Raw genomic sequence first — 14047 nt, 5'->3', positions numbered from 1 at the left:
TTTTTTCCTGAAAAATTAAGTCGTTAATTCAGAAAAACAGAGTAGATTTTTTTTTTACTCAAGTGAATGCAATACGCTTCCGTAGAATACAACTATAATAATATCTGGAAAAAAAAAGACTGCACTTGGTCAAACGTTCATATTTCCTGTTATGCCTAGTAGTATAACGAATAGGCAAATATGAACCAAAGATATATTTCCTTTTTGCATGCAGCTCAACCAGAAGTAAAGTTGTAGCATTAAAATTCTGTATTTTTTTTCTAGGCAAATATACTAATATTGTTCAAATAAAGAGATGACGAGGCTCGTGTAAATGCCATGAGTGACAGAGACTCGAACATATATATAGATTTACAGGGAGAGATGAATTATGACTTTTATTAGAAGCATCATCCACCTGATTCTTTTTGATTATGATTATTATCATTAATAAACATTTAATTTGTTTTTTTCTTTATATTTTGCCTGCTGTTGTGTAAAGGTGCTGGAGATTGACAGACATTTAAACAGCCAGAATCTGATTACAAACTGAATTGACTAGACATTTTTCTAAAAAAAATAAAAAATTCAATTCAATTCATTTGTACAGCGCTTTTAACAATTTCTTTTGTATCAAAGCATCTTTACAGAAGTATGGAAACAGAAGAGAGTTAAAAATAATAATAATAATAATAATAATAATAATAATAATAATAATAATAAAATAAATAAAATTTTGAATTAATTCAAAAAAGATTAACTTAAAATTTAAGATACTTAATATCTATCCCTAACGAGCAAGCCAGAGGCGACGGCGGCAAGGAAAAACTCCCTGAGACTATATGAGGAAGGAACCTTTGTGAGGAACCAGGCTCAGAAGGGAACCTCATCCTCATTTAGGTGACAATCTACAGTAAATAGTGTAAATGTAAATAATGTCCTTTCTACAACAGTTTATAATAGTGCAACCGAGAGCTCCTAAGGAACTAATGGGTCATCGTAAACTCGCTATGCTGTGGCATGTACAGTAACCATCCAAAAAAATGGATCAAATCATGAGACATTGTGAGGTTTCATACTTTAAGCAGACTGTTAGCTCCTTACTAAACCTGATGTTTCTTTACTCTTAGTTGGTTGGCTCCCCCTCTAGTTCACACAAGGACAATGTTGGATGAGAGATCATTCTTAACAATGCACTATCACTGATGTGTGCAGTGCAGGTTTGAGTACATCAGGCTCCAGGAATGCTAGTGATTTTTTTTTTTTTCAAAATCTCTTTCATTTTTGGGTTGAAATGTCCTTCAGCCATAAATATTTAACTCAACAGAATCATTGAGGAATGCTTAAAGGACAGTTAAAAATACATTTTATATCTTCTATATTCTGTAAATGTAAACCAACAAACACAAATGGGTGTGTCTGATAAAATGTTCCTTACTGGGAGGTGTCCACTGTCTATATACCAACTGATAGAAAAGATTAAGTCTTCTTGTGTGGGTCCCCTGTGGAGATCATTCCATTGCATCCAAATCCAGTCAGAAAAGTCTAGAGTCTCTATTCCCTCTGCAAAAGTCTAAAAAAAAAAAAAACACTTTTAGATAATATCATGTATAAGATACCAACTAGCCTGTTATTGAGTGTCCATGTACTTTATAAGTTGGACCTTCTTCAGTTTTCACTTTTTGTAAATCACTTTTGATATGAGCATCTGCCACACAAACAGTTCATTATATAATCTCTAAATGTAAAGAGAAAACAGACACTTAAATGCATTTTGACCAAACTGCTTAGACCTGAAAAGAAATGTTAATAAATGATTTATCCTTAATTGTAAAAGTCTGTTATTTTAATTATTACTTATTATAGTCATATATACTGTTACAATGAATACCTACATAGCCTGTACAGATTAATTGTGTTGAATTTAGATGTATACCAATTTTCTTGTACAGGAGCTAGGCTTTAATCATTAGCACTGGAAGTATGTGCTTCCTGACACGTGTGGCACGTAACTGCTATATAATCCCAGATAATACAAACTAAGAATAAAGCCTTGTTAGTGCTGAGCTGAGTGGAAACCCTTGTAGTGTTCATAGTACTTTCATAGTCTGCCAGACATATCTGAATATCATGCACTGTCTACACATCCGTAAACATAATAACTGTTCGCTTGGAGTAACAAATGCTTCTTGAAGATGATAAATCCAACAATATTTAAATAACTGTTATAACCAACCATACTGTTTAAGGTAAAAATCTCCACATCAGGCCTTTTGCTTTAAATATTTTTAATTAACACCAAAAATATTTATTGGGAAACAAATGATCTGATTTGAATTACTACAGCACTGATGTGCACAATATAGCATAATTTTACTCATTTCAACTGCAACTATACAGTTATATGTGTGTTGTATCTGCACTCACACAAACACAAGTACACCTTCCCAGATAGGCTTATCAGGTTGGTAAGACATGTCAATCACTTGGTAAGACATGTCAATTTCTACGGGATTACTCTCTTATGCAAAGTGATTATGCTATATACCACAGAGGCCGTGTTGCTGCAAGAACTTATGGGTGTGCATGAAAACTTGGATACATGTTTACATAGTCTGCAAAACATTTCTGTGTTACTTGATAATGTGCATGTGCCCCTGATTAGAAAACTCGGATTGCTGAAAAACTGGAGTCAATCTACAATCTAGGAGAAGAAAAACAACTATTGGAAAGGTAAGGGCTAATGCACAGTAACTCATTAATCATGCTAGTATGTAAGACTAAAATGGAGGTACCTATATAGGGACATAATACTTAGGGAGATAATACAAAGGAATCAAAGATAGCTTTGAATAGCAATATCTCTTCTTCTCTCTCAGATGTTCCCCTGGTCTGCTATGTTCTCGCTGGAGCCAAAGGTGCCTGGTCAGCGCACTCCAGAGGAGCTGGTCACTAACACCCTGATGCTCGAACTGGGTGCCATGGTGAAGCGTACTGAGCGTATCTGTTTGGAGAGGGCCAGTGAGGTGCGTCGCCGTCGCAGCTCCTCATCCTTACCAGACTACAGCTGGTTGGCTGGGCCTCAACCCCATGTACCCTACAAGCTCACACCTAGAGACGTCCTAGATTTGCAGGAGCTCTGCTCACGGATCCCACCTCCACAGTGTGGCCCTGTCATTGTCAGGTAGGGTGGACCATGAACGAGACATCATTTTGTAGGTTGTAGTAGTTTAAGTAAAGTTAACAGACAGCGGTACTTGAAAATATATCAGTACTTCTGTCCCAGGCTGGGTAGAGGGCTTAAGAAAGTTTAATAGTCTGTTGAGATACAGAATAAAGTGTCTGAAATGTCTATATTAACAACTATAATCATCAAAAAGGTAGACTTATGCATTGTTTGCAATTCATTAGATAATTTTTCATTGATTAATTTTTCCACTCTTTTGTAAAATTTTGGAAAAAAAAAGATAATAAAAAACAACTGTTTAGTAGCTCAAAGGAGTTTAAAGCAAAGCTCTACTGAATATTGCATTACACTGAGTTGCGTTTGTGTTTCCTTTTGGCCCTGATTACATACTTTTTATTTCCATTATATATACAGCAAGCCTCCTATACTGGGAGCCTAGTTAATTTTAAAATCAGATTTATTACAGTGAATATTGTGTGGGATATATACTTCTGCATTACAACTAGTAATGTCATTTTTATTATATTATGCAAGGTTAATAATAAAGGTTATACATTGTTTATTGTCTGATGTATGACTGTTGTATGATTCTCAGGTTTCGTAATTTAGTGTCTGAGCTTGAGCCAGAAGTGCATGAGGTCCCTCAGCTCTTCCGCTCAGTGCTGAGAGCCTGTCTGGATGAGGAGCATGCTGATGAAGAACTACAGGGGCGTGCAGCTCGTTGGGAGAAGCGGCGCAGTAAGAGCCTTTCATTCGTCACCTTCCGATCCAAGTTCCGTGTACTTAGCCGCGGCATGGGCAGTTTTGGCGGATCCCGTAGCAACCTGCAGGAGGAAAACACGTGGTCAGAGGAGGAAGAGGAAGAAGGTGCAGAGCAGGCAACATCAGCAGCGCCACGACAGAGAAGAGGGAGAAGCCACAGCATGCCAGAAATTATCCCCACAGAGGGGTCTGCTTGAGGCTGCAAAGTGGAGCAAGGAGATTTAGAACAGGAAAATATGAAGAGGAAGAGGGAAAGATGAAGAAATGAAAAACAAGTAGAATGACAAAATGTGTACAAGAGCTTGTGCTTACATTGTTATTCACACATGTATGTATACCAAAGATCAAAAGTTGAAACCTTTAGCTACGTTCACACATACACACGTGGACAAAATTGTTGGTACCCTTCGGTCAATGAAAGAAAAACTCATAATGGTCACAGAAAAAGCTTTAATCTGACAAAAGTAATAATAAATAAAAATTCTATGAATGTTTACCAATGAAAGTCAGACATTGCTTTTCAACTATGCTTCAACGGAATTATTTAAAAAAATAAACTTATGGAACAGGCCTGGACAAAAATGATGGTACCCCTTGAAAAGACATAAGAAACACATTAGAAATAATGTGACCAACGGGACATGTTAATTCAAGGTGTGTCCACTAATTAGATTCACAGGTGTCTACAATCTTGTAATCAGTCAGTGGACCTATATATAGGGCTCCAGGTAGTCACTGTGTTGTCTGGTGACATGGTGTGTACCACACTCAACATGGACCAGAGAAAGCAAAGGAAAGAGTTGTCTCAGGACATGAGAAAGAAAATTATAGACAAGCATGATAAAGGTAAAGGCTATAAGACCATCTCCAAGTAGCTAGATGTTCCTGTGACTACAGTTGCACATATTATTCAAAAATTTAACATCCATGGGACTGTAGCCAACCTCCCTGGAAGTGGCCGCAGGAGGAAAATTGATGACAATAATATGGATAATCTGAATGGTAACAAAAGAGCCCAGAAAGACTTCTAAAGAGATCCAAAGTGAACTTCATGCTCAAGGAACATCAGTGTCAGATCGCACCATCCGTCGTTGTTTGAGCCAAAGTGGACTACATGGGAGATGACCAAGGAGGACACAAATCATAAAAAAGCTAGACTGGAATATGCCAAACTACATGTTGACAAGCCACAAAGCTTCTGGGAGAATGTCCTATGGACAGATGAGACAAAAATGGAACTTTTTGCCAAGGCACATCAGCTCTATGTTCATAAACGGAAAAATGAAGCATATCAAAGAAAAGAACACTGTCCCTACTGTGAAACATGGAGGAGGCTCTGTTATGTTCTGGGGCTGCTTTGCTGCATCTGGCACAGGGTTGAGTCTTGAATCTGTGCAGGGTACAATGAAATCTGACGACTATCAAGGGATTCTAGAGCGAAATGTGCTGGCCAGTGTCAGAAAGCTTGGTCTCAGTTGCAGGTCATGGGTCTTGCAACAGGACAATGACCCAAAGCACAGCTTAAAAACACCCAAGAATGGCTAAGAGGAAAACATTGGACTATTCTAAAGTGGCCTTCTATGAGCCCTGACCTCAATCCTATTGAGCATCTTTGGAAGGAGCTGAAACATGCCGTCTGGAAAAGACACCCTTCAAACCGGAAACAACTGGAGCAGTTTGCTCATGAGAAGTGGGCCAGAATACCTGCTGAGAGGTGCAGAAGTCTCATTGCGGTTACAGGAATCATCTGATTGCAGTGATTGCCTCAAAAGGTTGTGCAACAAAATATTAAGTTGGGGTACCATCATTTTTGTCTAGGCCTGTTCCATGAGTTTATTTATTTATTTTTGTTAAATAATTCCGTTGAAGCATGGTTGAAAAGCAATGTCTGACTTTCATTGGTTAATATTCATAGAATTTTTATTTTATTACTTTTGTCAGATTAAAGTTTTTTCTGTGACCATTGTGAGGTTTTTCTTTCATTGACCAAAGGGTACCAACAATTTTGTCCACGTGTGTACAGCAGTTTTATCACAACATGTCACCAGACATTTTTACAATGCAGCTTCAAGTAGGTGTTTCTACTGCTGGTTGCTATAGTAACGTTCATCAATAGATGGTACATCTTGCGTTCCACTTCCAAGAAAACAAATCTTCTTGCCACTAAAACAAAACATAAAGTGAAAGCATTTTTATATCAAATTTACCAGTTGTATATATGCATCATATCACATGAGATGAAGGTGCAGCAGTGAACTCTACTGTCTCCATCCCGATTGGTAATTGCTGCACCAAGTTGCTCCATTTTTTCATGAAGTTAAACTTTTCTCATCTTTTTCTTGCAAACGGGACACACCTACTGTACATCTAAACGCTAACAGTCACTGTCACTGACGTTGCTCTAAGTGGCCAGCTTTCACTGAAAATGAATGATCTCCAGTCGCTTTTCACGGTTTGTGTGAACGTAGCATCAGTCTAGTGTCTTGTTGAATTTTTTTGAATTTTGAAGATTTGCTGTAAATAATTTCAAAAAAGTTTCAGATTAATAAAACTGCTTATACCACAGCACAGTTTCTTAAATCTGATTAATCAGAAAGTGTTTAATAAGTCTGAAAGTAGTTCCTGCTGCAGGGCTAATCACAGGTTTAGATGAAGGTGCTCATTCTAATATATTACATATGGCAATTATTCGAATTATTATAAAACTTATTAAAACAGTTTTTCAGAGGGATTCGTTTGGCAGTTACTCCACATTTTCTAAGCCTGAAATAATAAATGGATGATGTTATTGGAAAATAATCAACTTTAGGCTACATCACACCACCCTGTTGTTTTTTCCCTCACTGTGTATTGTAAACAATGTTAATGTTAAGAAGCAAACAAATCAAAACAACTGCAAAACATGTTTTGTTTCAGGTACAAAAAAGGAAAATAATCCAGGTTCGTAGATTTGTTTTTAATATGCAGTTCCTTTCAAGAAATCACGGTCAGCTCTTACTTGAGGCATCATTCAGCTTAAAAAAGTGAGGAAACACATGATTTAAAAAAGTGCTTAATTAATATGCTGTACATGGTTCATGTAGAATTTTCTAATGAAAGCAGTGTATGAGAAACTGAATGATAAAGATACTTTACATATACTGGTGCCTTAAACTTTCAGAATTTAATGCAAAGTTTGTTCCTTATAATATTAACCTGGGTATTTTGCAAACTCTGCCTTCTTAGTGACTGAGAAAATGTAGATTGAACTTCACATTACGGTTTTAAAAGTCATGCTTCTGTTTTGGCTCGCTGTATGGTTAAGTCACAAATCATCAACAAAGCACTAAAAACTTCATTTACACTATACAAAGCGTAAAATCATGAGAACGGAATACCTAGCTTGCTATATATGCTTTGGAAATTAAAAATAAGGAAAATAAGCAACTCTTTCAACAATTTACAGTAAAAAGCCATTACAAGGCCATTAATAGTTTTATCAAAGGACTAATTCTCCTTTAAACAAACAGGAGACAGGATGAAACACATGTAAGATCGAAAGTTTATCATAAAGAAACCTGTACAAGTGATCATATTAATTTATCGTAAAAGCGAGTCCTTTACATCATTCATGTTACCACTGATTGCTGATAACACTGTCAGGGGAAAAAAAAAACTAAACCAGTTTGCAGAATCAAACCATTCACAAAATAAGCCTTCTCCCTAAAATAAGTATGGTAAGTGAAGGCTTAGTTTTTATAATGTAAATGTGTCAAGGTAACAAAGAGAAACGACAAGAATGAAATCTGACCCCACTCCCTGAATAGGGCAGGATGTTTTAAAACTGCCCACATCGTCATAATCTATGCAGAGAGCAAGACTAACCATACAAGTTTCTATAATTTAACTAACATTTTTCATTCAGAGTATACAAGCATACAACATGTAAGTGGTACAATATGTCCGCTCTCTTTGCAAAGTTATTGTTGTCCAGTCTACTTCTTTTTTTTTTTGCACATCGCCCAGTAATAGTCCATGGCTACTGCACATCGTCCATGTCCTAATCCCATCGTTCCTTGTGGTGCTTTCCTCTCAGGCAAGGAAGACCACAAATATGATGAAGAAGACCACCAGTACAAGGAATATCTTAATCATTAGCCAGCGGTTGGAGGAGACCGACTGAAAGTATTTGAGGATCTCAGTGTGAGCCATGTCCACGTTCAGCTGAGTGTCCTCCACGTTGGAATCAATCCTACAGAACGACAAGAAAAATATCCATGAACAGCATTCAACATGAATTTCCAGTTGTACCAGTCTTAATGCTAAATACTCACTCAGTTTGCCAGCGGATTATATCAGTGCCTTTATACCATCTCATACAGTATGTTCATGAAATTATATTACTTGATAACTATGCATATTAAAGAGAAAACCTCATCACCAATCACAAATCTAGAATAATATTCTGACTCATTTCACAGAATGTATTACTATAAGGAAGACTGGAAAACAAGTTGGAAAATCAAGGAATACAGTTATTTTTATTTAAACTCTATTGCATCCCATTAACACTACTTAACAACTTACATCTACTAAACAAAAGGGTGGCCAAATCAGCACTGTCAGCAATGTTACACAGTTCACATAGTCCTAGCCATCAGTTGTATACTCATTTCCATAATTTAAAATAAACACTCATTATTGACTTTATTTAAAACAATTAAAACAAACATTTCCATTTGGTATGTAGAAATATTTAAACTTAGCACAGGAACCGAAGCCTGCTGTAGTGTACAAACTGGCTGAACTGTGAAATGGCTGAAAAAATGTTTTTAACTAGCTAGATTATTCATCCTGTAACAGAATCATGACTGGGCAGGTATGTGGAAGTAGGTACAAAAGTAAGTAAAATATAGGGTAGAGCAACACCAGCACATCCTATAACTCTCCTGCTAGCATAACATGCAGTCACCTTGTCGTTTAACATGGTGATAAAGCTAGCCAGATGTAAATAATATGTTCTATGTGTGGACAGCACACCATAACTCATAGCCGATATGCTGGCCAAATCTTTACATTAGAAATAGCCACATATTCATTTGTTTCTGTATAAGAAGATCATTATAAACAATTATGTTTCACTAACTACACTTTCTAGCCTTGTTTTCATTGCCCCAAAACCTGTTAAATGTGAGAGGACAATAGAACTTTTATTTAACCGATGGGACAGCTGATAAATTTATACTTGTGATAAACTGATCACTCCTGTACTTCAAATTACACAACACTATTCAAGCATTCTCCTTCTCACCTCTGTATGGTCTCCTCCTGTTCTTTGACCATATGTGCTAGCTGCTGGAAGATGGAGCCCAGCTCCACAATGGTGCTCTCGATGTTCTGCATGGTGTCTGCTCGACTCTGGATGTAAGAGTCCTATAAATGACATTGAGGATTGGGGGAGAGATGAGTAACAGTAATCTATTCAAATCATGTTTAATATATGCATACATTATATAAACATATATTGAAGACTAACATTTATGACAGCCAGAACAAAGGAATGTCTAAATAAATTCAACAAGTCCAATCATCTAAATGAACAAAACAGACACATTTCATGTTAGGCATGCAAGAAACAGTGATACAAAACTGAAACACTTGCCACTGAATCGTACCTGTTCATCAATAAGTTGCAGTTGAAGGGGATTTGCTCTTGAGTCCATGTCAATGGCCACATCACTGCCAAGGCTTCTAGATTCATCCTGCATCAATACTGAGTTACCTGAAAAGTAAAGTTCACTAAACTCAAAAAAATTTTTTAATTCTTTGTGTATTACCATGACCAAAAACTTTTGTTTATTTCCTTTCTGATGAAGTAAAACTGCAGTGGCTTGCTAACTTACTGAAGTTGTTGGCAAGCATAGGTGAGGTGGACACTGGCGCCTGTGAGAATTGCTCTCTTCTGCTGCGCTGCTGCTTCAGATTCTACACAGATCAGAACAAATACAAAACGTGTCAACAACACTCCTTACTATAAGGAAATAAGGACAGCTGTGAGATACAACTGAAATGAAGAAGGAGTAAATAAACATTACCTCGGTTCTCACTTCCAACACGGACTTGAAATCGTTAGACATTGATGCCAACTTTGACTGCAAACATTAAAAGAGTGTACAGTATAAGTCGATATTTCTGTTACATTTTTACATGTTACAGCAGGACAGCTGGTCTAGTCAACATGAATGAAAGATCAGAAAGATGACAATCTCAAAAGCACTTCTTGGAGATAATCAGATAAGACTTGTTACCTGGAGAGAGACAACAATCGTGTTGGAATGTGTCTGAATGTGCCGTCCATTTTGACCACTTCGAGAGCGAACCAGGTCTTGCAGCTGTGCTATCTGTTTATTTAAACTGTTGATGTCCTGAAACAAAGACAAACACACACAAAAAATAAATACAGACAGAGCATTATAGCTTTAAACCCAAAAAGTCTTGTTATCTGGTCTTTAAACCTTTGCATCCACGTTGTTCCGTGTGCATTAATAAAACGAGATAATTCAATGCAAGTGTGTGCCTGCTTTTCTTTATGAAAAAATATTTACAATGAACTAACTTCAGTTTAGGGAAAAAAGACAATGTCAGCCCAAATAATCAGCCCAATTTTTTATGCACAGTTATTGTTATTTCAGCTGTCTGTGTTGAAATGAAATGATTTGACCACACTGAATTTTTCAGCAATCTCTCTTTTGTTTGTTTTGATTTTCAGACAAATGGTAGTTTGCTTTACTGGCAGCCCTTTGGACTTCCTATTGAAAGTTAATGTCACACTACCAGGCCTTTTATCTGCTTACTTCACTTTAAGCTTTAAATTCCACTTCTTAGTTTTAATCTGTTACTTTTGTCATGTAGTGACATCATCAGCACATTATAATTTTCATGAATATAACTTTTGACTATATACAGGAATAATTGTCACATGAAGATGAGAAGGATGACGCAAAGCCAATATCATGGAAAACACCTTAAACAGGTTAGTACAAATCAACATGTCCGAGCAAGCTATAAATTGAATGTGGCTTCCTCAGGACACATTTCCTCTAGCAAAGGAAAAAATATTCAGGGTCACTTGACCATATTGTGTCAGAAAGATCTTTTATTTGATATTTATTTCTTGTTTCTATAAGAGTTGTATAGAATCAGTATCGTGATTGCAAATGAGCTTATACTGAATACTGGCACAGCTACAACTACATATAGTGAATCACAACCATGCTGATATTCATGCCTCATTTGATATTGCTTAATTTATTACAGTTGATATTTAATTTTTACTTGCATATATTGTTGTAAATAGCTAACATTGACAAAGGGCCAAATGCAAATGTCCAAATATTTACAAGCCTGACTGTTTTATGTTTATGAATGACCTCTGACCTGCTTTATGATGTAGGTCAACTCTTCAATCTCCACAGCCTTGTCATCGAACAGAGACTTCCTTTTGGCCACTGAAGAATGAGAGGAGTGTTACTAATGGTTGTAAATCCTACTGACACACATTACAGGACTTACAACCCAATGCACAGACAATGTTAATCAGCCAAGTACTTACAAATCGTGAGCTTTTCCAGTTTAGAAAACGTGTTACTCAAGTCTTTTCCAATTCTCCTGAAAGGCACAAAATTAGCAGTAATGAAACTTAGAGAAAATGCTGAGAGCTACATAAAACTGAAATGCCAGAAATAATACTTGTTTATATATTCACAAGTCTTACTTTGCCATGAGTGTGAAGTCACTCCGCTGTTTAAGAGCATTATGGTTTGGTTTTGCCACCGTACCATTCTGTAACACAGAGAAACAGTAAAATGGATGAGGATATGCCACAATCCTAACATGTACAGTGAAATGAGCACAAACAATACAATAACAATACAAAATTTCCACTTAGTTACAGCTTAGAAATAAAAAATAATAATAAAAATACAGGGGATTTTTCAAGGCTTAAAACGCTACAAACCAGTACATGACCTCCATTAATGTATTTAGCAAATACCATTAATTTAGCAAATACAGCAGAGCAACTGTTTCCTCTACAGAACAGAGAAAGTATCATATTCACACTTGCATAGCACATAAAAACCAAAATAATGTGTGACTGCCTTTTTATATCATAGGTACCAACACAATTCTAGCATATGCAAATGAACAGGATGGCTAATGTTTTTCAAATGTGTGGCAATTAACATCCAGGCTTTTACGTTAACAAAATATTTTCGGGCCAGACCACAGTGCTTAATAAAAATAAGTTGGTCCTTTTTATTGACCAATAAGACCACACTGCTGTCTAGGTCCACTGGCTCACAGACCAAAAGCTTGTGAGCATGATCAGAGGTAAGTGAGAGTCACAGTGGTTTAAGTTACTAATTTACTTTTGTTTTTGATAAATTAAACCAGCCAAAGATTTCATCTGCAAGCATGAGAAACTGCAAATAGGTGGGATCAGTCAAGAGTGCCTGTGGGAGCAGGCGAGAAAAAAAAAAAAAAGAAATAAAAAAAGACTTGCAAACCTGTGGATAACTGCTAGAAAAAAGGGGTATTTTTTATACATTATCACAACATCATTGATTTGTTGCCAAACCTATACAGGTAGATATGATGAAAGATAAATCTGCAATGTGTAGAATTATTTTGTGATAATTTTTTTTTTTTTTTTTTTAAACAAGATCAGTATTTTGTCACCAAAACTACTTTAACTAAACCATAAACGTTGGCACCTTTGTGATGCATTCCCATCTTAATAAGGTAGGAGTCTTGTTTTCTGTCAAATGTGTCTGTTTTAAACAGGGGAGTGAGTTTTGTGTCCTACCTGTAACTGTCTCCCCTGCAGGGACTTGCAGGCGGATTGGAACTCCAGAGTGCGATCTCTGCAAGTCATGATGCTGCAAACCACAGTGAGGTGGCCCTGGTAATTTCCGAAGTAAAGTCCAAAGTAAACACCTCTCCGGTGGGTGAAGAGAATTTAACGAGATGTATTTAAAAGAACTAGAAACTTGCTGATGGTGGTTTGCGCTCCTGAACGCGCATCATCTGTGGAAAAGCAGGTCTTAGTTAAAAAGCCTGTGATTAACAAACGTCTTCTTTAAACATATCTGTTAAAGGTAAAGGTAATCTTTGGTAGTAAACAAAGCAATAATCGATCAAACTGACTGTATCAATGACGTAGCTATATTTCAGCAGCTGCTTGAAAATCAACAGTTCAACAGTGAATCGCCTGGAAGCTTCCAGCTCACTGCTGTATAATTAGGATATGTAACACGACGTAGCTGATAGTTACATGCCTGAATCTGTTTAAATCTTTAATACTAATCTATTTATATTGATAAAAATACACACAAATGATGAAAAGCTTCCAGTCCCAAATGTTTAGTGGCGAAGAATCGGCTCAGTCCAAATGACTCCCTAATGCTCATCGAGTGCACTATATCAGGGATAAGAGGCGTTTATTTATACCCTATGAAGTGCGCATACATAAAGGTTAAGGTCCTGTTTGAGACACATCTACTGAGAAAGTGAAATAACGCTAGCTTTGTTGCTACGTATCTATGCTAGCTCGTCAGCTGGTTAGCTGTATGCTAGTTGAAAGACTCGACTTTAGTTTCAGTTACACGGAATGTAATTCAGCAAGAACTAACAGAATATTATATTAAGCCCGTGACCAATACAGCAAATACAAACCGTATACGTTTACTCACTGTTAGTTAGAAAATCTGTCGCTTTTCTGAGACGCCGGATTGCCGACAGTTTCAGATGGGTTGTCTTTTCCGTGCTTACAACTTCCGGCGCGTGACGTCATTGCCACGTCCACCAGCAGGCATGCGCGCCGAGTCTCTCAGAGCCCTGACTAAAGACAGACTTATTATGGGTGTGTCAGTTTCTTTTCTTTCTTTATTTGTTGTGAACGTAAGCCGTTTCACGTCAGAGGTTCAACAGCAAGTCCAGTTGCTGACAGCATCGAATTACAAAAAAAAAATCTGTTTTAAAATTTATTTTTAATGCTTACAGAGGGAGATTATATCACGGACTAATTTGCATATTTATTTAATGATTCATGAGCAATTCGATATCATATTGGCAAATATA

At 36.7% G+C, this 14047-nt stretch overlaps 2 protein-coding genes across 2 annotated transcripts; one reads left to right on the top strand and one right to left on the bottom strand.

The window, feature by feature from the left end:
- Window positions 1-2551: 2551 nt before the first annotated feature.
- zgc:162144 (RD3 domain-containing protein) lies at window positions 2552-4317 on the top strand. The gene is made up of 3 exons (XM_060885752.1): window positions 2552-2712; window positions 2859-3163; window positions 3762-4317. Exons 2-3 carry the CDS (start codon window positions 2859-2861, stop codon window positions 4123-4125), a joined length of 669 nt encoding a protein of 222 aa, XP_060741735.1. The 5' UTR covers window positions 2552-2712; the 3' UTR covers window positions 4126-4317.
- Window positions 4318-6869: 2552 nt separating this feature from the next.
- stx5a (syntaxin 5A) lies at window positions 6870-13818 on the bottom strand. Its single transcript, XM_060885465.1, has 11 exons — window positions 13660-13818; window positions 12774-12994; window positions 11682-11749; window positions 11520-11575; window positions 11345-11415; window positions 10216-10332; window positions 10003-10059; window positions 9811-9892; window positions 9583-9689; window positions 9219-9340; window positions 6870-8159 (listed from the first exon to the last, which is right to left on the bottom strand). The coding sequence occupies exons 2-11, from the start codon at window positions 12840-12842 to the stop codon at window positions 8000-8002; spliced, it is 909 nt and encodes a 302-aa protein (XP_060741448.1). The 5' UTR covers window positions 12843-12994; window positions 13660-13818; the 3' UTR covers window positions 6870-7999.
- Between the last annotated feature and the right edge of the window lie 229 nt (window positions 13819-14047).

Source organism: Tachysurus vachellii, chromosome 13 (assembly GCF_030014155.1).
Source record: "Tachysurus vachellii isolate PV-2020 chromosome 13, HZAU_Pvac_v1, whole genome shotgun sequence".
NCBI lineage: Eukaryota > Metazoa > Chordata > Actinopteri > Siluriformes > Bagridae > Tachysurus > Tachysurus vachellii.
The sequence above is the reverse complement of the archived record's forward strand: the minus strand, read 5'-3'. Positions and strand labels throughout refer to the sequence as shown.

What these genes read in the sequence shown, in the direction of transcription:
- zgc:162144 (XM_060885752.1), top strand. Translation starts at nt 2,859, where the DNA reads ATGTTCCCCTGGTCTGCTATGTTCTCGCTGGAGCCAAAGGTGCCTGGT. An exon ending in TGTGGCCCTGTCATTGTCAG is followed by an intron (nt 3,164 to 3,761) that starts GTAGGGTGGACC and finishes TATGATTCTCAG; the next exon opens with GTTTCGTAATTTAGTGTCTG.
- stx5a (XM_060885465.1), bottom strand. Translation starts at nt 12,842, where the DNA reads ATGACTTGCAGAGATCGCACTCTGGAGTTCCAATCCGCCTGCAAGTCC. An exon ending in TGTTGGAAGTGAGAACCGAG is followed by an intron (nt 9,893 to 10,002) that starts GTAATGTTTATT and finishes TGATCTGTGTAG; the next exon opens with AATCTGAAGCAGCAGCGCAG. An exon ending in TGCAACTTATTGATGAACAG is followed by an intron (nt 9,341 to 9,582) that starts GTACGATTCAGT and finishes TGTCATTTATAG; the next exon opens with GACTCTTACATCCAGAGTCG.